The sequence below is a fragment of the Ochotona princeps genome, unplaced genomic scaffold, assembly GCF_030435755.1.
Source record: "Ochotona princeps isolate mOchPri1 unplaced genomic scaffold, mOchPri1.hap1 HAP1_SCAFFOLD_5261, whole genome shotgun sequence".
NCBI lineage: Eukaryota > Metazoa > Chordata > Mammalia > Lagomorpha > Ochotonidae > Ochotona > Ochotona princeps.
Genome location: NW_026696430.1, coordinates 1 through 22746, shown reverse-complemented (window position 1 = coordinate 22746; position 22746 = coordinate 1). Strand labels below are relative to the sequence as shown.

The 22746-nt window shown below is 48.4% G+C and overlaps 1 protein-coding gene across 1 annotated transcript; it reads right to left on the bottom strand.

Annotated features, from left to right (window-relative positions):
* Positions 1-4964: 4964 nt before the first annotated feature.
* Positions 4965-21572, bottom strand: LOC131478844 (uncharacterized; the record flags this gene model as incomplete). Its single annotated transcript, XM_058659411.1, has 7 exons — positions 4965-5129; positions 5473-5684; positions 8562-8724; positions 12614-12736; positions 16334-16563; positions 21089-21121; positions 21432-21572. Coding segments are annotated over 7 exons (1067 nt in total), but the record flags the coding sequence as incomplete, so codon positions are not given.
* Between the last annotated feature and the right edge of the window lie 1174 nt (positions 21573-22746).

The following is a 22746-nucleotide window of genomic DNA, read 5'->3' as shown; positions in this document are numbered from 1 at the left end:
ATGTTACACACTACGTGACCAGTTCCCTTTATGGGAAAAACGGGCAAATACTTTTTTGCGAAATTCAGGCCGGGCTTACCTTGCTCCAAGTCGAGGTTTCTAGAGCGGTATGTCAGTATGTTCCTGCACGTCCCATGTACAAGCGGTTGCACCTTTCCATTTCCATTCGTGCACTTATCCAACGACACCCTCTCGGCTCACTCACCCCAGCTTTGAAGTGCTTCCAATACCTGCTTGCGTCCTTGTGGCGCTTGGTGTCCGGAACCTGAGTACGGTACTGTTGCACGCTATTCGAACTTGAGCTTCCGCGGCAGAGCCTTGCTGTTGCCACTGACCCTTCGTGTGCGGTCGCCGCCGATGCCACAGCGAAAGGCGTATATCGTGTTCGTTCCCGCAAAGCCGGCTTAGGCGTACCGCACGCACATTCACGCGTAACCTCCTCGATCGGCGGGTACGACACTCTGCCTTCGACGGGCATGACAGACTGCGCAGCTCTTGTGTAGTAGCCTCCCCTGTACAGTACTATAGTTAGTATCATCCTCAGCCGTATATTTTGACGTAGAGTACTGTAGAAATTCCAGCCTCTGCGTCCGTGGTAGTTACAGACGCCGATATATATGTGCTATCAACGCTGTCATGACTCGTCCTTCAAAAAAGTGGCTTTCCACGCAGTCTAGAGACAGGGAAGAAACTAAGGCACACTTCCGGCGGTCTACGGAGACACCTAGCAAATGCCAGCGGGCCCGCCGTAGCTATCGAGACAGCGGGCTGCTGGAAAATCTCCTTGGTGTGAAAGTCCGCACCTGCACCTCAGCGCGAACATATGCAGACCTCTGCAACTGTAAGGCAGCTTCCCGCTTTGGACGGCAATGTTACTCTAGTTCTTACTGTGGAAGATTGACTCCTTCTCGAGCATCTAATGAAAGAGCGAGGCTCGTGTGCGACACACCCTGGTAAGGCAGGAAAAGCGGTGCGCGCTGTTTTCACCAGAATCATCGAACACAAATCAGGCGCCGGCCCGAAAACTGTGGACTGATTCACATGTCAGAACGTAGACCCCTGTATGAGTGTTATGAGAAAATGCTGATATGCGTCCTCCCGGGAAACAAACGGCATTAATGAGCCCGCGATCACCATTGCTCTGTTGCTGAGACTTGTAGCACATAAGGGGCGCGCGGTTTGTAGGTAGAGCACTTGAGGTACACTCGAGCAAAGGCAGCTCTCTTCCGTTGACTCTAAACAGGCTATCGATCGAGAGGACAGTATATTCAATGCGGCGGTGGCAACCAAATTTACAAGCAAGTGCCTGCGTAAGAGTATAATTTCATGGGGCAAGCCCCTCAGCCCCCGGTGACCAAGCAAGCCTACCCTGGGTCGTCTACAGGAGTGAGGCGCTATAGCTTCCGTTTCTTGGACTTGCGCTGGCTTGTAGCCACCGGGATTGTGTCCTTTTGTTGGCCGCTTTTTGACGGCAGAGGTCCTGTGGACTGGTATACAGTACTAGCTACCGAGTATGTGCTCTGTTTGGTTGTTGAGGGCTGTCTGACGGCCGAGGTGGTACGGACTGATATCCAGTTAAGACACATCAGGTGGAGAGTGTGTCCGTGTAGAGCTATTCAAACAAGAAACGTAAAATGTGTCTCTTGCAATGCAGCGGCTAGCAGTTTAAACAGTCACATATTGTCGTGGGCAGGTAGTCGCGCGGGGAGCTCCCTGAATGCAGAGCGAGTGGTCAGGTCCACATGAATGATATTTTCTCGTCAAGAAAGCGTGCCTGCGGGAGACGCAGGGAACGGGGGGGCCCCCTCCTGGAAGAAATCACTTATGGAAAGAAGCCCCGGTAGACACAAGCGGCGCACAGTAATGTAACGAGGCCAAAGGACGATGGTATCCTAGTATCATTAGTACAACAATGGCATGCTAACATCACTTGTCATACAAATCAAAACAGAGATGTGTGCGAGCATCTTTAGCTCTCTACTTCCGTGAACCTCCGTTTGTGCAAAACTACAGGTGCTTAAGACGGTGATAGTGTATTAACGGCAGCGCATGTGACGGAAGGGATGCTCATAGCTCTTGTAATACTAGTTCGAATAGAAATATGTGCGAGTGTTGTATCTGCTAAACTTTGTAAGCTTGCAATTTGAGGGAACTGCAGCTTTACTTTTTGCACCACAGGTTAATAGAACATGTGACTAAAGGTCGAGCCTAGCTGGCCCCGAATGACACGTTTACGGGTAGCAGCAGATTGAGGATCTCGCGGTAAGCGAGAATCCTTTCTTATCAACGTCTAGTGGAAACCCTCGTAGACTGGTGTTACGTCACAGATTAAGAGAGTCTTAAATGACGACGCTTGAGAAATCACGCCTGGCGGTTGTAATTGTGTATCCTTTGTGGGGGCAGAAATTCTCCTGTTGACGGCAGTTAGACAAAAACCATTCCTATGCGTCAATGAACTGTGATTCAACACAACGAACGCCGCGAAATGTCGAAAGGAACCTCTCCGAAAATCGAATATCTAATACGGAATTTTGTTGTGCAGCTATGTTATTAGTTCCTGGAGTAGCCTACTCCCTGCTTTTTCTACGCCAGCAGCGCACTTTGTAAAGGAGATGCCTAATTAGATATTATCAAGCTGGAGTGCCATGGGAGCACGCGGACACCGAGATGCTATTACTGCGCCCAGGTCTATTAACGTGGCCTTGACACGCATGTAACTTTAAATAACCTCTGGGTCAGACTGGCAAGCCCTCACCTGTTCACCGGTGGCACGCAAGCATATCGGCTGTAACTTTCTGCGCCCGCGAGTTTAAAGAATTTGACGTCTTTGCTGCGGTCACGGACGCCCTCGGCCCGAGTGGGTTTCGAACGGAGCCCACCTTATACCGATTACACGACAGCAGAGAATCTTCTGCGCACAAGAATATTCAGCCGTGCAGATGATGCAGGGATCCACACAAAAATTCGAAGAATCTACACCGGCTCAGCCAGTTCTCTGCAGCATCAGCACAAAGCGCGTAAAGGTGACCTTTTGTTAATGATAGGTAGGATAGTACAGATCCACGCCCGGCCCTATTTTCTCTCGTGCACGCATACATGCCGGTGTACGCACGAGCCAAAGAAAAGTTTACATGAATCCTGGTACTGTTCTAGCTTTTCTTTGGTAGTCGTGTGCTGAGGAAAATGGAAGCAGTTTTCACAAATCCACCAGCGTCGTTTGAGAGGCGCAACGCATCGGCAAAGCACTGGTGTCCGACGGTTTCTCAAAAACTGCCAGTTCGTTCTGTGGACAGAAAATGCTTGAAGTGCTAGTCTGTCCGAATAAAAATGAGCCGTAGTAGCTGACGCGTACGTCTGTCTGATTGTGTCTCGCAGGCTAAAGCACGCTAGAAATGATATAAACATGCAGACATTTGAGCTCCGTCTGTGTCCAGACATATGATGATCATTCCTTTGCACTAAATTTTCGAGAGCAGGTATGCGTGCCTGAAAAAGCTTCAAGTTGAAAGTCATTGAAGAGCAGCACATAAACATGAGGCATGCACGACGCAACTTCGGAAGCCTGGCTTATTCGAGCTTTCACGGACAAGTTCCAGGGTCGGCAACACGAACTTCCGTAGCGAGCCTTTGCCGCCGGTGCTTCACAGCGGAGTATTCAGACACCTGCGACAAGAAGGCGAGCTTTTTTCTATAGATTTTCTGCTGATGCCGCGCACAAGCTTTCTGCAGTACTATGTTCTGAGCTCGCGCTGCTACACCATGCTCCTGTACTGATCATCATGTACTTACCTGCTTCTCGGGTGCGGCTGCCACCACAGCAGACGTGGCTCTGCTGCTGTTGTTGCCAATCCGTAGGCGCACCAACTGCAATTTCTATGCAACGGCCTCTTTGTGCTAGCGCTTCTTCAGAGCTACGTGCAGTGCCTTCCGGAGCCGTTTGCGACACCCTCGGTTTTGAACAGCCCTTCTTCCCTGCATCTGCTGCTACTGTGGTACCTCTCTCATTTCATTGCTGTGCAGAGAGCGCCTGTGTTCTCCAGTATTGCTGCCAGCTGATACCTCCTGTCTCGCTGCGTCTGCCGATGCCTGCGGACCTGCAGTGCTGCAGAAGCGTGCATGCATACCAGCGGGATCAGCAATGCAGCCCTTACTGCGGATAGCCGCGAGATTCTTGGCAGCAGTAGTAGCACTACAACAAAGCTTTCGAAAAGACGATACGCACTCAATAATCTAGGCAGGAAAAAGCCAAGCCACGGTGAAAAGCAACGAGCACCGTTGCGTATACCAGGACGGTCGGCTTGGCTGCACAGTGTCTTCATTGTCTTCATGCACCTGTAAAATTCCTTATTCTATACCTGCAGCCACCAGTGGGTTCAAAATCAATCGCAAACGTCGTGTCGATGTGCACCGAAAAAACGCCTGTAGTACCTGGGCGGATCGCCAGATGCATGGCTTGGGTAGAAACAAATGCTTGTTTCCTTGTTTTGGGGCAATAGCTGGCGACGAGGCGCGCGGTTATACACGTCCGCGCTTCCGCGGAAGTCCCTGCTGCTCCCCTGCTTTACACCATCTTCCACTTTCTTTCCTGGACGCGTGTGTATTTGCATACGTACACACACCGCTGAAGATATCTGTTGCTTTGTTGTTGAGACGCTGCTTGGGCTCCTGCAGTACCTGAAGGATGGTCTAGGGGCGGCTACAGTCCACCGTTTGCAAATGCCCTTGCTAATATCAGTTTCTAACGTGGCAGTGGCAGCTGCTTTACGGGCCTCCACTACTTTTGCTATTCTTACCGTGAATGCCGTGTTACTTTGCGCTGGTGCTCACGCGACTTCTACAGCTCCTGTGGCTCGGTGTTCGCTGCTCTTCCGCCTGCTGCTGATATGCCATCGCCCTTCCGCTGCTGCGGCTTTGCTGCTCCTGGGGACACAAATGTGGGTACAGGCGTTGCCGCACTTTTGACATCAGACGTTCGACTGCTCCTTGCGTTGCGGCAGTGACCGCGAGTCTACTGCATGACCCATGGCGTGCAGCCCGTTATCCACGTACAATGTAACTCCCGTAACCGCGCGGGCCATTGGAGATAAGAGGAAAACTGCTGCTGTGGCCACGTCGTCGCTTCGTAGGTGCTGCAAGTAATGTGATCGCGTTCAGCACAACTCAAACACAAGGGAGTTTCCTGACGCGCATTGTACACAGGGTCCAGCACTAGCGTTCCTCGGTCTCACACACGGACGGCATAGTCACTGTTGCTACTAGAACGCTGCTCCACCCTTCACTGTCACTGTCGATGGCGCCGTTCAGTTGAAGCAGGCGCTATTCTGCATCGGCCAGTACCTGTCGCTTCCTGCCCTTCAAATAAAAGCGGTGTTTCAAGTATATTTATTACATAGCGTCATCAAGGGACTGTCTATTGTAAGGGACAGGAACTGAAAGAGAGAGAGAGAGACGGCAAGTGCTGCCCCTTCTTACCCTCCTGAGAGGTGCGTTATTGAAAGAATATTCCACCGCATAATCAATGAATCTCTCTCCATCCTTGCCTATTGCCTGCGCAGCTCTGCTGCGTAGAGGACCGGCGCTGATAGCATTCACTCGAAGACCGTAGCGCTGCCCCGCCTCCCACGCGAGTGTGCGTGTATCCGACTCTAAGGCCGCCTTGGCGCTGCTCATGCCACCGCCGTAGCCTGCAGTGCAACAAAGGTAGCAGCATAACCAGTTTCTCACCATTGCTAGTGGTCACAACATACCGATTCCGCGCCAGCAGTGACAGTGTCTTCCCGGGGGACTGGAGCATCACAAGCAAAGACAGTCAAAGCAGACGCGGAGTAGCGATCACAACAATACAGCCACAGCAACTTCAAGACCTGAATAGCACACATAGCACTAGCAAACACAACAGCGAACAGCATGTACCATCTCCGAAAAGCATACAAGGTATTTATGCTCCTGTGTTACGCTGAAAACACGTCAGAGATTGTTGACTTCCATACTGCACAAGAGTGACTGAAGAAGAGCAGCATTAGACACGCTGATATTTCAGAGGGGAGAGTTCTGCGCAAACGATAACGACAGTATCCTTATACGTACGAAACGCAAAGTGAGAGCAGTAGCGAGAGACTAGAGAAGCTGAGATGGGGGATCACGCCTTTGAATTCGCACGCTGCACGAAAATGCGGATAGCAGGAGCGCCGTCGGAGCAGCAGAACTCACGGCAAGCGTGTTTACCTCACTCCCCTGCTCTAGGAAAGTAGGGTAGGAGCAGCTACGCCGGCGCGAAAGACAAAGGAGAAGCGTTCCATTAGATGTCAAGATTAGAAAGCTGGTCCAGCAGCGTGGGTAGAAGTTGCATATATTCAGCAGCAAACCTTACACCTCTAGGAGATAAGACGCACTACCACGCATCTTTCAGCATGTGTCTATAAAGCATCCAGCCGTAGCTGGGCAGACACACTGTGAAACGCACTTTCTACACAGACGGGTGTATATACTTTGTGCCTCAGTGAGTTCTTTCATATTCACAGAGACATTTATGAAAAGGTACGTCCGGCTTGCTTTCTAGTCCATGCAGACGACAGCACAAGTTAATTCCAAAGAAGCAGGGCGTAACCTGCAACTCTGTTTGTGCATATACCCCTTATACACAACCAGAGATACCTATAGATAGGGATCAAGCGCTGTCCATGTTGACGGGCATGCTTCACAGGACAGGATGACCTTAAAGGCGTGCAATATATGTGTAATGGTGCAGTCGTCAAGCAGATGTGTCTGGAGATTCCACTGTCCTGGCCCCTATGCGTACGCGTGTGTTTTTCTTGCAGTCGGACGCAAATATTACGGAGTCATATGCCATTACGGCTTTATGCATACACACGTGCCCACATGTAGCGCCATATAAACGGTGCATCTTGAGGGAGGGACAAGCATGAAGCGCTTTGGTAGTGCAATCTCCCGACATGTGTTCAAGGTCCAAAAGTCGACATACAAAACGTAGGCTTATGTGCAAGCGCATAACGGCGGGTCTCCTGCAGACGAAAGGTGAACTTACATATATGTATATATATATACATACATGCACCCACATGCGCAAACATCACATGCACATATTTTTGTATATACCTACGTATACATGTATACAGATGCACATATGAAAAAATATATACCGGGTGCGAGTTGAGTAGGCAAGGAAGTAGCTGTCATATGACAGATTACTGAAGGGACGCGCAAAAATGGCAAAAGATGAACTGTTCGGACTATATGCAGGACCCATGTACACATGAGAAGACATAGAGATTGGATTATATCCATTCAGCACACCTGCACATGATAAAGCATGTACATACGTACATGTATACTATGTGACAAATGATGAAGATGATATCTACTTTAGTACACCGAAGTATACAATATATGTATGTATATACACTATATGGCGTATAAAGGACTGTTTCGCAGTATGTGTACTGTCTGGAATTTCACAGACAGGACAAGCATAGCAGCCACATATGTGACACCAGACGCTCTAGAAAAGACAAAGCACCGCAGCAGATGAAGGTCTCGTAGAGTTCATTGTTCTGCCTGCTTCTTTACCCTCCTTGGGTACCGACACTCAGTGAATACACGGCACGCAGTCGATCATACGTTGCTATCTTTCTCTTGCGTGTTTGGACGAGAGAATTGATATTAGATAAGTTCTTTTTCCCCACCGGTATTAACATAGAGTAGGCGAAGGATAGGACGGAGTAGCCTTTAGATGGACCGCTTTGTAACTGACTGGATACTATACATATAGACTCGCGTATATACTCTCAAATGCAAGTTGTGTGTCCCGCTTCATACACACGAACACAGCGCGCTTATTGCAGTAGGTGCGATGTACACGAGTGTTTGCTTCCTGCAGTTGCCTTCTTGTCCTAAACGGCGGTGTGCTGACACGCGGCAGCCGTAAGGGGTTTTTGTGGATAAGTGTGGACTGTCGGTATATGTTTAGCCGCCACGATATATATTCTGGCACATACCTGGCAGCACGCTGGTGCATACACATTTCAGCATATATGACCGCACATTCCTCCTTCTGCATATACACTACTCACTCGATAGTTGTTTTAGTCCCTGTGCGTCTGTGCAGCCACCTAAAGCTAGAAAGCGGCAAGAATGTGGGCAGTTAGCTACAGTGTCTCGAAGAATTTATTCATCCCCTATACCTTATACGCTTGCACGGATTTCTGGTTTGTCGCTTTTCACGCATGCGTGTACATGAATTTGTACACGTATAGGAGCTGAGAGTCATAGTATGAGCTCAAGAGCACATTGTCTCCTACAAGACGTACAGGCGAGGCTTGTCTATGCATAGGTGCGGCGAAGCGTCGCTCAGAGCAATACTCGTATTCTCATGTCTCGCACAAACGCACGAGTAAAACTGGGCGCCCCGCCCTCGATCCATAGACTTTCTCGCGGGAAGTAGACCGTCAGAAGTCACATACGGACGCACAATCACACACATACAAACAGCGTTTTTCTGATAAGCAGAGAATGACACACCCTGCACAGTAGAGATGTCTTACCAGGAACAACTTTTTCGCTCGCAATGTAAGACAGAGTGAGTGCACTTCCTCCTCGCTTCATTATGGGGGCGAAATGTTGTAGTAGGGACACCATGGAGTACGAACTGTTGCTGATGGCTGCAAGATAGCCTTTCCGCGAGGTCTGCATCAGCGGGTTTGCCACCTGCAAAAGGAGTTGACAACTAGCGCGATAGTCATGTGCATGAAGTAGTCAAACGCCAGCGGCACAAAAGTACGTGTGGGGATTACTGTACTGGCAGCAGCAGCAGAAGATATCATCGGTGCAGACAGGACAGTTTTAGCAGCGGCGGGTGTACCAGCAGTGGCCGACACTCAGTCACCCGGGGACCTCAACCTCCATGAGATATGTATGCATTTATACGTGTCCGGCAGTGCGAAAATGAGCAAAGTCGACCGTAGCAGGAAGCGGGCCAACTTGTTAGGCAGCAGTCAGCAGCTGACAGTGTAGCACCCTCGAATTCTTCAGGAGTAACTTCTAAAGTTTAACACTAAACCAGATGTCGTAGCCCCTCAGGGCCCACATAGGAGCAGCAGTGTGCATGGTGACAATGCCACTAAGGAAGAGCACAGTGACTACGTCTGCATAAACCTACACATGTATATAATGTAGGGCAAATGCGTCACTTACTTAAGTAAACGTGTCAACAAAAGCAGCATTTACAGCAAGGGAATTCTACGGATGCCAGCGCATCAGATATGTGAGAGCTGAAAAGCACCAGCGGCCACTGAGGGATAGATCGGGGTTAGTCACAGATAAATACTACAACAGCTAGTTTGAATGATAAACTGCGCACGCGTTAGCCCAGACGATTATCACAGCAGACGGTCAGGCAAAACACCCATCTCTACTCTTTGGAAGAAGCGATGATACGCTCAGCGCTCCTAGAATCTACGTAAGAGTCACACATACAGCCGTTTCGCGAGGGGGGGTTGGCACATAAACGGCAGCAGAGTCGCGGCCCTCCCTAGACTGCCACTGAAGCATACTTGTATCAACGCACTGTACTCATTCCGTCACCAGCACAGCTGCGGCTGAGCGTGCTCAGTAGACATATAACATGCATAGATTATATCTAAAGGCAGCACTCAGGAGGCCGGATATGGGCGTGTGTGTGTCCGCTTCTTCTCGTTAGGGAAGTGTACGCGGTCGGATTCATCCCCATGTGACCGTCGTCCGCCCATTACACGCCCGTGCCAGTGCTCTCATGTCAACGCAAGTAACATGGAGTAGACACACTGATACGCACGTTGAGTGTACTTGCGTATGCGTGGAATTCCAGGAGTATGCAAGTACACTCAACGTGCGTAACAGCGTGTCAACTACTACGTTGCTCACATTCACTAGGCGGGAACGTGTGGCAGTCGCACGCCCACGTGTGTATCCACTGGCATGTCGGTGCTATCAATCTATCTGACACGTCTATAAACATACGTATATATGTGCGTGCATGTTGGGGATACCACACGCTCTCACATTACTGTGGATGTACGTGTTTATATGGTGCGGTGTCACTTAATGTATTTCACTATGTCATATGATCATCAATTCACACGCGTACAGATTGTGAGAGGTCAATACTTCTACACACTTGCACACTAGCGAATAAATATGATGTGCTCGTCCCTCCCTCCCCCGCCCCCCGCCCTGTCGCCCACTCAAAGGGCCTACGCATAGTCTCGCCGTACGTACGAAGCGCTGCACACATGCAACAGATAAGGATGGGCCCTTTGGACATTTGCGCAAATCCACTCGTTCATATATACATATCTACATATATTCACGTCATATAGAGTTCGTGACAAATCCTAGTTTTCATTTGTTCAGGATGTGCTGCATCCTGCGGGCCAGCTGAGTGGAGTGGAGAAGTAGCAGCAGCTGTTAAAACATGTTGGTGTGAGAAAAACAAGAAGAAGGAAAGCACGCGTGGCAAGTAGCTACTTATGTGTTTCCGGACGGCATAAGCGCCAGCCAACCGTTCTGTCCCCGCCCCCATGCACCATTACTAAGCCGCTCAGTCAAACGAACAGACATTATGCCCAGCCCTGATATGCCACGCCTGCTGCTTCGCCGCAGCAATACTTTGTGTGCCGACTTCGGGCCATCCCGCGTGCGGCTCTAGGCCTCAGACAAGTGATGCCTTTATGGTGGAGCCGTGAGGTTGCTCAAGCAGCTTCTTGTAAATGGGAGGACAGAGGGCGCTAACGGCGTGTGGCGTGAGAGGGCGGCGACATGCCGTACTCGTGCGTGGCGGATAACTTACAGAAAAGATGCTACTCTCTTGGCACCTGCAACTGACGCTGTGCATTGCACATGTATACATAATTAAGTCTAGTGCTGCTCTGACTCTGCGTACATAATTAGAGTGGAGTGCTGCTCTGACTCTCTGTACCTAATTAGAGTCTAGTGCTGCTCTGACTATGTATACTCACTCAGATTGTGGTGCTGCTCTGCCTTTTTTATCGATCTATATGCAGCTTGGAGCTGCTTTGAGTCACATACGTATTCACATACAGTTAAGAGTTGCTCTAACGTATATAGATGGTTATCTATAGAGTAGGAAGTTGCCCTGCTTGTGTATCACCAGCGACCGTAGAGAGAGCCGAACAAGGGAGGGGTTACAGTTTCTATCCTACGTCAGAGTGCATGAGTGTGCCATACGCGTACTCGTAGAAACGGGCCTCATTGGAATTATCACATGTGTCCGTATACTGGTGTACTGAGTGTCTACTTCATACTTCCAAAGCATCGAGGAGACCATAAGCTCATGTAAACGCAAGGTTGGGACCGCCGCGCACAGTTGACTTGCAGACCATCCCTCGTACACAACGGTACGGCCACGTTTCTACTGCTAGTAAACTATATATATGATTGTCTCAATGTGAAAGCAGTATGCGTCTATAATTTTCGGTTAGACGCTCACCCTGTTGTGTTTTAAGTGCTGATTTGTGGATATAATTCTCTATGTGGCAGCATGAAACTTCAGTGTACCGCCTTAAGAAAGATGGTCTCACTCAGTACAATTAAACAAGCGAATTTCGCTAGGGTCTCTGGTGACTGTTAACAATCCCACTTCCTCAGTGTGTCAAAAAGACCCCTAACGTCGCTCCAACTACATGCGAGAGCCGCGAAGGCCCATACGTGTTATTGCAAAAGTAGTTGTAAGTGTTTTGACACCGCGTGCATTCGTTCTCAGTGTCTTAATCCACGCTTCTTAGGCTTGAGAGGGCCAGACGCTGCGGAGCCGTGTCCCCCACGCATGCACTCACACTCGAAACTCTTGTCATCTGAGGGACGTGTGTGGTGTCACTACTGCTGATGGCGGTGCTAGCTGCCTCCAATAGCATCAGTGTGTGCAATGACTTTGACAAGGTATGTACAGATGGTCACATCTGTGTTTTGCAGACACCTGCGCTTCCCTGCCCTCCCATCAAACGTGTGTGCAAAGGACTGATTGGTCCTTTGCGTATCCGCAAGTGTCGTCAAAGGCAATCAGACCGAGCGCGTCCGTTGTCCAGTTGAAGTGTAAAAAGGCCAACTGACAAGTCTGCGCGTCTGTCGCTCTCCTCTTTAAGGTGGCGTTACTTACACAGGTAGGGAGATAAGATTAGTATCCCACGACAGCTCGATCCCTCCGTAAGCCATGCGAACTATGAGCTACTACTACACGTACTATCAGGCTCACTAGCAGTACTGCCGTATTCCTCTATAAAAATGCTACATATGTACTACTACTATACTTACAACTAGTATCCCTACTGCTACTGCTACTGCTACTACCACTACTGCACTACTCGACAAAAACCAGCTGTGTACAGTGTGATACGGTCTTCTGTGATCGAGTAACACGCCGAGATGGTCTAACGTCTTGTGTATTATTATAATGAGCGCGACCGAGGTAATTCCTCTTGTCGTCTGGGACTTCCAACCTTTCGGGATGTATGTAGTGTCCCCAGTACGCCTCTGCGAAATAAGAGAGCGGACGTCCAGACAAGAGGCCCCTCGGGGGCGGCATGCCAATGTGGCGGCTCACCTCGGGGCCATTAGCAAGCGAATGTACAAGTATGTCCAGTCCACCGAGATCGTTCTTGACCTTCTCGGCTACTTCCGATATAGTAAAGCCGTCAACGCCCGCGTAGCGTTTATTTTCCCTCACCTACGAAACAGCAGTAGTGGATGCAAAAGCAACGTTGAAACCACTTTTTTAGGTATCGGTTTCAGTATGCACTACATACCTACAAACACAAATGGTGTCCTACTTTGGCTGCATTGTTGCAGTGGCCTCCCTTTTGAGTGTATAGACACTTGCACTGTGCAACCGCCACAGGAACCAAGCCGTTGAGCGTGTACTGTGCAGTGTTACTACAGCGTTCTCCCTAGACAACACAAAAACACTTACACACACTATAAAGTCATTGGAGAAGTCTCGCCCTTTGGTACACCTATACACGCTCTGCGATCGCAGGACAAAACTCCTTGAGTGTACATCCACACGAACTCTGGGTGTCCGAGTGTCGCCGTTCACTGCCATGTACACTCGCTCTCTGCTGTCATAAGACGCGCTACCACCTCGAGTGGACATGAGCACGCACTGCGCGGTCATTGAAGGAGCCCTGCCGTTCACAGCAATGTATCCTCGCTCTCTGCAGCCGTAGGACAGACTTCTGCTACCATTGTACATAGGCACATACTCTGCTGTCAATGAAGGGCCCACACTACCCCTTAAAAGTGTACACAAGCTCTTTGTTGTCCTAGGAGGAGCTTCCACCTCCAGTATACATACACGCATACTCTGCTGTTAATGAAAGAGCCTCGCCGTCGAGTGCATGTATCCCCGGTGACGGTGTCGACGGATCCAACGCTGTTCAGGCGGCTCGGCCGCACCTTTGCTTGAAGAGCAGGTGCTCAGGGAAATACACATCGGTGCATGAGTTCACGGAGAGGCTGAAAAATAGAGTGATGAGTGTCCACCATTGATGCAAGGGTGTTCATACAGAGGGCATTAGACGTAAAGGAGAGAGAATTGCTGGGAGAAAAGATATGATGGTTGGAATGTTGATTGATGGGAGGAGGGGTTGATGCAAGCGGGATAGCTCGAATGCATTCCAGCAGAAAAAATTGAAAGCCTCACTTGAAAAATCGAGCGGGAGGTGACTCACACGCTGAAGTACACATAAAAAAGACGTCTGGAGAGAAGATGCACGAAATTATCTGAGCTCCGTCAGCACAGACACCGATGCACGCCCCTCGATGTATGCCACACATACAAATAACTTGTAAAACGGCTTCCACCATGTGTACCCAGACAGAGGTATACCCATGTGAATCCCAACCAAGGCATCGATGTAGCGATATCCTTCGACACGTTCAGTACAAGTGCCTACGCACGAATATACGTGTGATATATACATACAAAGCCGTGCGCACACGCGTTCCGTCTGCCGGAACAGACTGAGATGAACTTTTGTGAGAAAACACAGCGAAGACCGTCTGCAGGCAGAGATATCTTTCGTCGATATTAGCATATCTACCGAAAAAATGAGTGAATGTATCCTTCAGGCTTCACCAAATATATGTGAATAAACCTATATATAAGCGTACGACGAGCACAAGTACATAAAGGAAAGATTTATTGTATTCTTCATGCTTTATATATATTCAGAGAAACATACATACAATTTAACGAAGAGCATTCGTACAGAGCGGAGACAATCCACTGTATTTGTCAGCCTTTATATACAGGGAAACGTACAAATATAGACTTCCAGAAGAAGACGTGTGAGACGTTGCCCCCCGTCCGCCATCCCTTGCGCACAGCTAACTCGGGTAACGCAGCTGTCGGCACATTAACGCCTGTCAGCCTGCGGCGCCTTCGTACAAAACAACGAAAAGTGGCGCCAGAGAGTAAGGAACGGACTTCGCCAGTCTCAGACACCAAACCCCCGCATACAGATATAGTCTCATTTGATCATTTAGCACAGGTAGATATCCCCTATGAGCATGTAAATATAGATTTAGTTATTTAAATATGTATATATATATATAAACAGATATCTGAGTATGTATTTGTACATGCATCAGTGGCAGAGATGGCGAAAAGGAAGCAAAGAGACACACACATGCGCATGCGTAGAATGGCTTGAGAAGCCTTCATTTTTGAGATGGACCACAGAAGGTCCGGAGAGGTTGTAGTACAGGAATAACAATGTTTTTGAACAACAGCCCACGTCTTTCCCTACAGAATTGACTACTGTTGCATGTCAATAACAACATTTAGTTTCTCAGCATGAGTGGCGTGATGTCTGTGTCACTGCTGCGTAGAAGCAGGAAGCTATCACAGCAGTGACAGTGGCAGCAAGGCGTACATGTGGGCTCGTTGAGTCTGTGCAAAATGAGCTCTTTCACACTAGGCGCGACCCCGTGAGTACCCTTATATTGCTGAGATAGTTGATTGTTGTTACTGTCCATGATTTCAGTGAACCACCCCATGTAGAAGGGCCATCAGCACCGACACGAGAGGTGAGCACACCAAACACTGTATCACTTCTGACTTGCAAAACTACACTAATATATGTGGTGTAATGAACACCACCGGCGACTTTTCGCCACCCCCATATCATTTCATAGTTTCTTTCAGTAGAAGTAGCGCGGTTTTCTAATGACATGTACTACAGGTCCGTCTATAGCCAGGCAAATTTTTATTGGGCGCTCTCGTTGATATGTTTGTACCAATGCGCACAAAGCTCTACAATAAAGTCAGTACATAGTACTCCGCAGCTTATTTCTCTCGAGACGAGTAGCGCTGTTCGTGAAACCAGTACGTCGGCGTGCGTGATGATTCAATCAAATCTGCCCATTCTACATACGTCTTCGAGTGCGTGTCTGATAAATGATATACACACACACCTACACTAGCGCCGCTTATTATCTAAGTTCGTAAGAGCTAGCATTGGGGTGATCGTGTAGGTACATATGCCTTCTACCACTCCTATACTTGATAGCTGAACTACATACAGAAGTGCTAGCGCCCCTGCTTACGGTTCGTACCAACCACAATTGGGTATACTGGATAGGCATTGTGGGCTTCAGACCTATTGACGTCTTTGATACATGGACAACATACACAAATGTTAGCGCCACCTTTCGAAGTTCATGAGAACCATTATTATTATCTAAGTGAAAGAAGTAAACGAGTTCCGATTGAGTCGGCGGCATCAGCGCGGCAGCAAACGCAGCAAGCGGTCAACCGAGTACACAAAGCACAGCAGCCCTGCCCAGGGGGGAAGCCACTAAAAACATGAGCAGATCTTTCTCTCTTGTGCTCTCTATCTCTTTCTGGTTCTCTCTATCTCTCTCGTCTCTCTTCAAAACACAGCCACACATGTCTATCTCTCTCTGTCTCTCTCCTGGTCTCCCTTCTTCTCATTAAAAGGACACAATCAAACATCTCTCTCTCTTTCTGCTTCTCTTTGTGTATATTGTCCAAGTATCAAAGACATCAGTAGGTCTGAAGCCCACCATGCCTATCCAGTATACCAGTCTTACATCTTGCTCCTATCTCTTTCTGTTTCTCTTCTTCTAGATCCCTCTCGCTTTTAAAACGGGATTACACATCTCTGTTCTCGTGTATCTCTATCTATTTTTTTCCGCCTCTATACATACATAGTCCGACGACTATGTGAACAGCATACTGTGAGTAGCAGCAGTAGCACCAAACGTGGTCTTCATAGAAAACCACGGAGAGTTAACGTACGTCTTGAGGAATATCTTGGGGTGTATCGAAAGCAGCGTCAAGAGGATATATTTTCTCGAATTGAAGAAGTGACTCGTCGGGCAATAGTCGATCTGCATCAAACTTGCCAGTTTCCAACGATTTCTTGAAGAGTGACAGTACTGGGGGCCATGTTCCCACGGCCACGCGGGCCCCTGCTGCTGCTAGCTCACGTGCAATTGCCCACCCGTAACCATGACTGTCTCCTACTCCTGCGTCAAATTAAATGCTCGACAGCTTTGCACACAAGAAATCACAATGTGAATTTGGTCGGCACACGTGCAGCAGACAGTTGCGAGAGAGAAAAGAGATGAGGTCAAGACACTGATACACGAATTGAAAGGCAGAGAAGGGCGCACGGGAACGGAGCCACAGCAAAAGCACATGAAAGTGAATCTGAACGCAGCAAAGGAGAGTAGAAAGATAATCGGCTTCCATTTGCAAGTCGAATGAAAGCAACAACTCAAAGAAAATATGAACTAAGACGGGACTATTTTACGTGTACGAAGGCACGAGAGAACCTGACCAAAGGCCTTGGAAAACAACAAGCTACACAATCTTTTTGTAAAGGAGTAGTAACAGCAGAGCACTATAGAAACAGAGAGGCGCTAAAACAGCAGAAGGAACTTTCAGCCCTAGAAGGGTATGATATGTATACATGTGCACATAGAGACGTATGAATATCCCTGAATGAGAGCTAAAAACATACTCAACGATCTACCCTCCTCATCCTTCAATGGTGCCTCTGAGGGTAGCGCGTTTCCACTACACAGCAATATAGTATGTATATATGAAAAAGAACTGTGCTAGTTTATATGTTATGTATTACAAGCTAAGCTAATAATCCGTAGTTCTTCCGCTCGAAGTCCGGCGGGTCGTTCAGACCGGCGCATTTTCATTACCGACAGAGATACACCCTCGACAATACATATCCATATATATATATATATATTTATATCTCTACAGATGAATATATGTCCATACTTACATATTTGTGCGCACACATGTAGGAAGTGCACACGTGTATAAATGACCGCCCTGAGAGATCACCCACGGCAGCCGCATCAGTATCGAGAAGACGATAATGTAGGTGGGATAGCACAATGGTAGATACCTACACGCGTGTATATGAATATACAAACATAGACCTGTGCTACAGTGGAGGATGGGTGGTCTGCTCTCTGCTCAGGCCCAGGCAATCTCGGGGGTTAGGAGTGCCCGGACGTATTCAGCGGGGAGAGAATTACACATATACGTATACATACTTGTACATATAGATAGTAGGGCATACTGTGGATGGCGGGAGATTTGCTCTCCAGGACTTTCTCGAAAAGTGACATACCGGGAGGGGGGCGGCATCAAAAATGGGTAGCAAGAGCTCTGTAGACTGTTAGAGTCACGCACGTGGGAACTACACACGAAGATATATATATATATATATGTATACGTCAGCGACCCAAACCGTCGCATGCGTCGTACCCGCAGTATCGTGATGTAGCATGGGCACACACCATACGCATGCACACAGACAGACAAACACCTACACAAGCGCATGCACAGAGGAACACACACAGACACATTCACACACACATACAGCGGCAGAGGCAACAGCAACACAAGCCGCGAACTCCTAGATTGCCGATTTAGCTTCGAGAAGACCAGATTGCTTTGACCCCCTTCCCTTACCCCACCCGCCCTTGCACATATGAAGACACATACAGACGTATTGGGCGAGCGCCCCTGGGCGGGAGTGAGACGGATGCCATGCAGCAGAAGCGCTCACATACGCACGAGAGACGCTAGAATGAACCACTCGCAAAGAGCACACGGATGACACGCATACACGCACATGCATACACATGGACATTCAATAATCATACCTATGCTTTTGAATCAAGTCATAACTCCCCCTCCTGCCCCTACGCAGTCTAAAGCATACTGAGTCTATTGTAAGCTTGTGCTTCTTATCCCATGTTGTAAGTCAGAATTACCCCTCCCTTACACACTAATTCACGCATATCATGTGCGTAGTCCTGCGCCTCATTGTTGGTGTCGTCCCCCTTTCTTTGCATACACAGATGTCCGCAATGGCTGCATGTACACAGCTTGTGCACATGAAGAACGCGTGTGCCTGTGTCGCTCACAATGTCATGATTCAATTATGCCTCTCCTTTAAGCAGTTTTCCTCATACAAAAAGTATACGCATTTGCCCCCTGCTATGTTTCGTATCACTTTTGCTGTAGTTAGAGAGATCAATACATGAAGATAGCCTCCGTGCGCGTCGCAAGTCGTACTATTTTGAGTCCGGTTGTTGCAGCTCCGTTGTTGCACGCATACAAACATTCTCCGCTAGCACTTTGTAACATGCGTATAAAAGCTCCCTGCCCGCTAGTGATGTGGGAAAGGGTCACTACTGCTGCACACTGAGATGAGGTGCTCCAATGAGCACACCAAACAAACGTTTGTTCAGAGACGAAAAACGAAGAAGGGAGAGTCGGGAAAAGAGAAACGGAGAAATACACACAAATACACACAACCCTTATATAGACATAAAACATATATATATATATGCCCTCGCAGGTGCGGTGTGGACACCATGGCCCACGGTCTGTCTCTGGCTCCATATGCAAATCAAGGAGCGCTAGTAGGATAGTCGGAGGAGACTGCCTATGTAATCGCGCTCTTGCACGAACGGACAGTGAGTGTAGAAGCAACTGTGTTAGTTCTATTCGGGTGCCCATGTTATCTGCTCTCTACGGCCATTGTGCTGCTGCTCACGCACCTACGAAAAGCAGCAGAGAGCTTTCCTTACTATCATTTTCTGCATAATCTGAGCTGTCCATCAACATGCCCTTCAATCAAAAGGAATATATAATTATATGCCCGAGTATTTGTCATGTGGGCACAGTAGTGGGTATCTAACGGCAGTAGCAACACGAGTAGTAGCAGCAACGATGAAGAGGTTTTGTGTTTCGAGTGTCGTTTGCCCCTCTTTTTCGAGACACACACACAACCCTCGAAAGTTTAATTGGAAGTTATTGGATTTGCTGTTACAGAGAGAGACAGGGAAACGTCTAGGAGTCATGTCTGACTCTCGGTGCGCGCTAGTACAGTGGTAACAGACGACTTGAGGATGCATTCATATTCGTAGCTTTCGCTGTTGCTATGCTAGTGCAGTAGCTCTCACGTCTAATAAATATGCATGTGTAGCTTTCACTGTTGCTACGCTAGTACAGTAGCTCTCACGTCCAATCTGTATTCATTTGCAGCCATTACTGTTGCTATGCTAGTACAGTAACTCACGTATATTAAGTATGCACTTGCAACTTTGAATGCTGCTGTACAATGGCTCGCGGCCGATATCTATTCATTTGTAGCGTTAGCTGGTTCTACGCTAGTACAGCGTTGCTTACGACTAAGGAATCTTCATTGTAGCTATCTTTGTTGCTGTGCAAATACACTAATTCACGACTGATAATACCCGTTAGCAGCTTCTACTGTGTCTCTAGATATATCGTAAGTCACGACTTACATATGTGGGAGACGACGACGCGCAACCACTGCTGCTGCTGTGGGGACTGCCATCAAGAGGGGTATCGTCTTTCAGAACCACACGTGTTCTTATCTTCTTTCTTCCCTAGTAGCGAATTCACTTTGTATGAGCACGTGCGTCAGTGTGTGTGTGTAAGTGGCCGCACCTGTGTGTGTTAGGATACTTGAACGATATATTTCTGAACTCAACAGTGAATGTACATACGTGATGATATACCGAGATAGAAGGAGGAATACATACACTGCGGGTGCTGCACACAGTGACGCACACAGACACGCACATATAGCGAAAAAAGGAAGTACGGTGCTCTAGACTGACATGTACAGGCTGACGCACACACTGGCTACGAGGACGTTTTGGAGGGTGTACTCGCAACAGAGAGGAACTGACTCCCTGCAGATACGGACGTAGAGGGGCTGGCGGTCTGTCTGTTGTACGCATTCACACAGGCTCTCTTTGCGCCTTTCACTTTTTCTAATTGTTGTAATGGCTGGAGAGCGACTCACGTGCGAATGCATTGAAGAGAGCGTCTACACTATCATCGACACATCCATGTAAACGTAGTACGGGAGGGAAGACCGACCACAAATAAAGACAAGCAATGATAATGCAAACACACGCATATATAAAGGATCATCTACGTTACTGTGAATACACGCATGTATACATAGTATACTAGAAAATGTCACCATTATATATATGAGTAAAGGCAGTGCAGACGCAAGTACTTATACGAGCATAGGCGGTCATGGAGAAACGATATGTTATCCAGATACCTGAAATGGAGACTGCCCCCACCGTTGCAAGCAGAAAGGCTGAGACGCGCATATATATATATATATATGACACTAAAAACCACGCTATACATATACATAGGTATATGTATCTTGGCGCGCCATTTACGCTGAAGGAGAGATATGCAATATTTTAGTCGACCACACAACAACGCAAAGTTACCCCTACTGGTGAAGAGTAGTGGATGCAGCCAGTCGAGCGCCTGTAAGCAGAAGGGCGCATACGCCTATTCATGTATATGCGTATCTTTATCTATATATGTAAACATATGTACATATATCTCCATGTACATATATGTGCATAAAAATATATATATGTATTTACGTATATGTGCATAGCTGGCCGATATTGCAAAGGATATTGTTTGACGACGACGTCAACTACATACCTGCAACGAAAGCAATTTTTCCTGTGAGGGCCGCTGGGCGAGCGAGGGGAGCAATTTCTTCTGTGGGGCATGAATGGCCTGCTTCTCCCGTTTGCTGTGAGACTGCAGAAGCCAAAGGTGAGGACGTCCGTGCCCCTCGATCGGAATCACTTCTTGCTACTGCTAAAAGGGAGGGGGACAGCTGTTGCAGAAAACGTAGAGAAGAAGAGGAGGGTCCATTGTGTGCATCTGGCAGTGCCTCCACTGCAGGCAGCTTGACGGCGGACGAAGCAGCTGTATGGGCAGATACACCACCAGCGGCTGCTAGCCGTGCTGACTTGTCAGTACTAGGAATGGAGCTAACAAAAGCGAGGCAGGAGGGATTCATTGAAGGGCAAGCTGCAGAGGAGGTAATAGACGATGGAGACAGAGAGACGCTCGCGTTCGTCCGTAAAGCGGCCCCCGCTGGCGTACGTAGAGCCCTCACAACGCAGCACCACCAACACTGCAACACAAGAAGCGCTGCCAGCCATCTGCGCACGGCCTGATGCCCTAGTCCCGGAGCCATAGTGACACCACACACTCCGGCAAACCCGAGGGTAACGTATGCTATTTCTTAGCAGAAAGGCAGCCTCGCGCACCCTTCACGTGTACACATATATACGCGTACGTCTATATATATACCTGTATACGCATATATAGAGATTTATTTCTATATGCAGGTATGTGTGGAATGGCGTCTGTGTGTGGTAACCGCGGAGGGCAGAGTATGAGGAGAAGACTTGGTGTGTTGGACACTTTACGTATATAGATGCATTTGTACGTGGCTGGTGATTACGGCAAGAGATGAGGATGGTGCCCCGCTGAGAAGTAGGCACTCTCACCAGCTCAACATATGAGGATGGCACGCTTGGACTTGTGCACGTAGTAAGACACGTCTTCGGATAGACCCCTTTGCAGCCGAGAACACTAGCTTTCATAACAACTGGGAGATAATTCATGCGGAGTTCTTGTTGTTTCCTAGAGAGTAATACATGTCCACAAAGAAGCTACTGCTATTGGTTCCTTGCGGAGGCATCCCTCTGCGGCCGTCCGGCAGTTGCTGGTGCTGGTGCGGACGGTCTGCAGAGGGAGACGTACAAAAAAGCTCCACAAAAGCAGTTCTGAGACGTGTGTGTTAGCGTGTCACTCTGCGTTTAATGTGAGTGGTTAGTATGTGGGTTTGTATGGCGTGTTTGCAGAGGTGTCACTCTCCGTGGCGATGTTTGGCGGAAGGAGGTGACACTGTTATCCACACACATTCGGAGCGTTTTAGAATCTAAAGAAAGAGACACCGCTCAGTCGGGGACCAAGGCGGTGGGAGACCGTCTGATAATGTCAAGAGATTGAAACGCACAGATAATGACGTGAGGTGTACCATCTATTTTTCGCCCACAACTGTGGAAGGATGTCCCAGAGGGGTGTAAGTGCTTCAGCAGAACCAGAGGTAGTTAGAAATAGAGTTGAAACCTTTCATTAGAACTGGTCAGACCTTGAAACCTTCTTCACAAGTATCTGAAAGCACATAAACACACATGTGCAGGTGTGCGTACAAAAAATGACTATAGATATCTGCGAAGACTCATGTGTTTCTGTGTGTCCCTCCGTCCCTGCACTGCATCAAGTGCACTGAGTTGAGT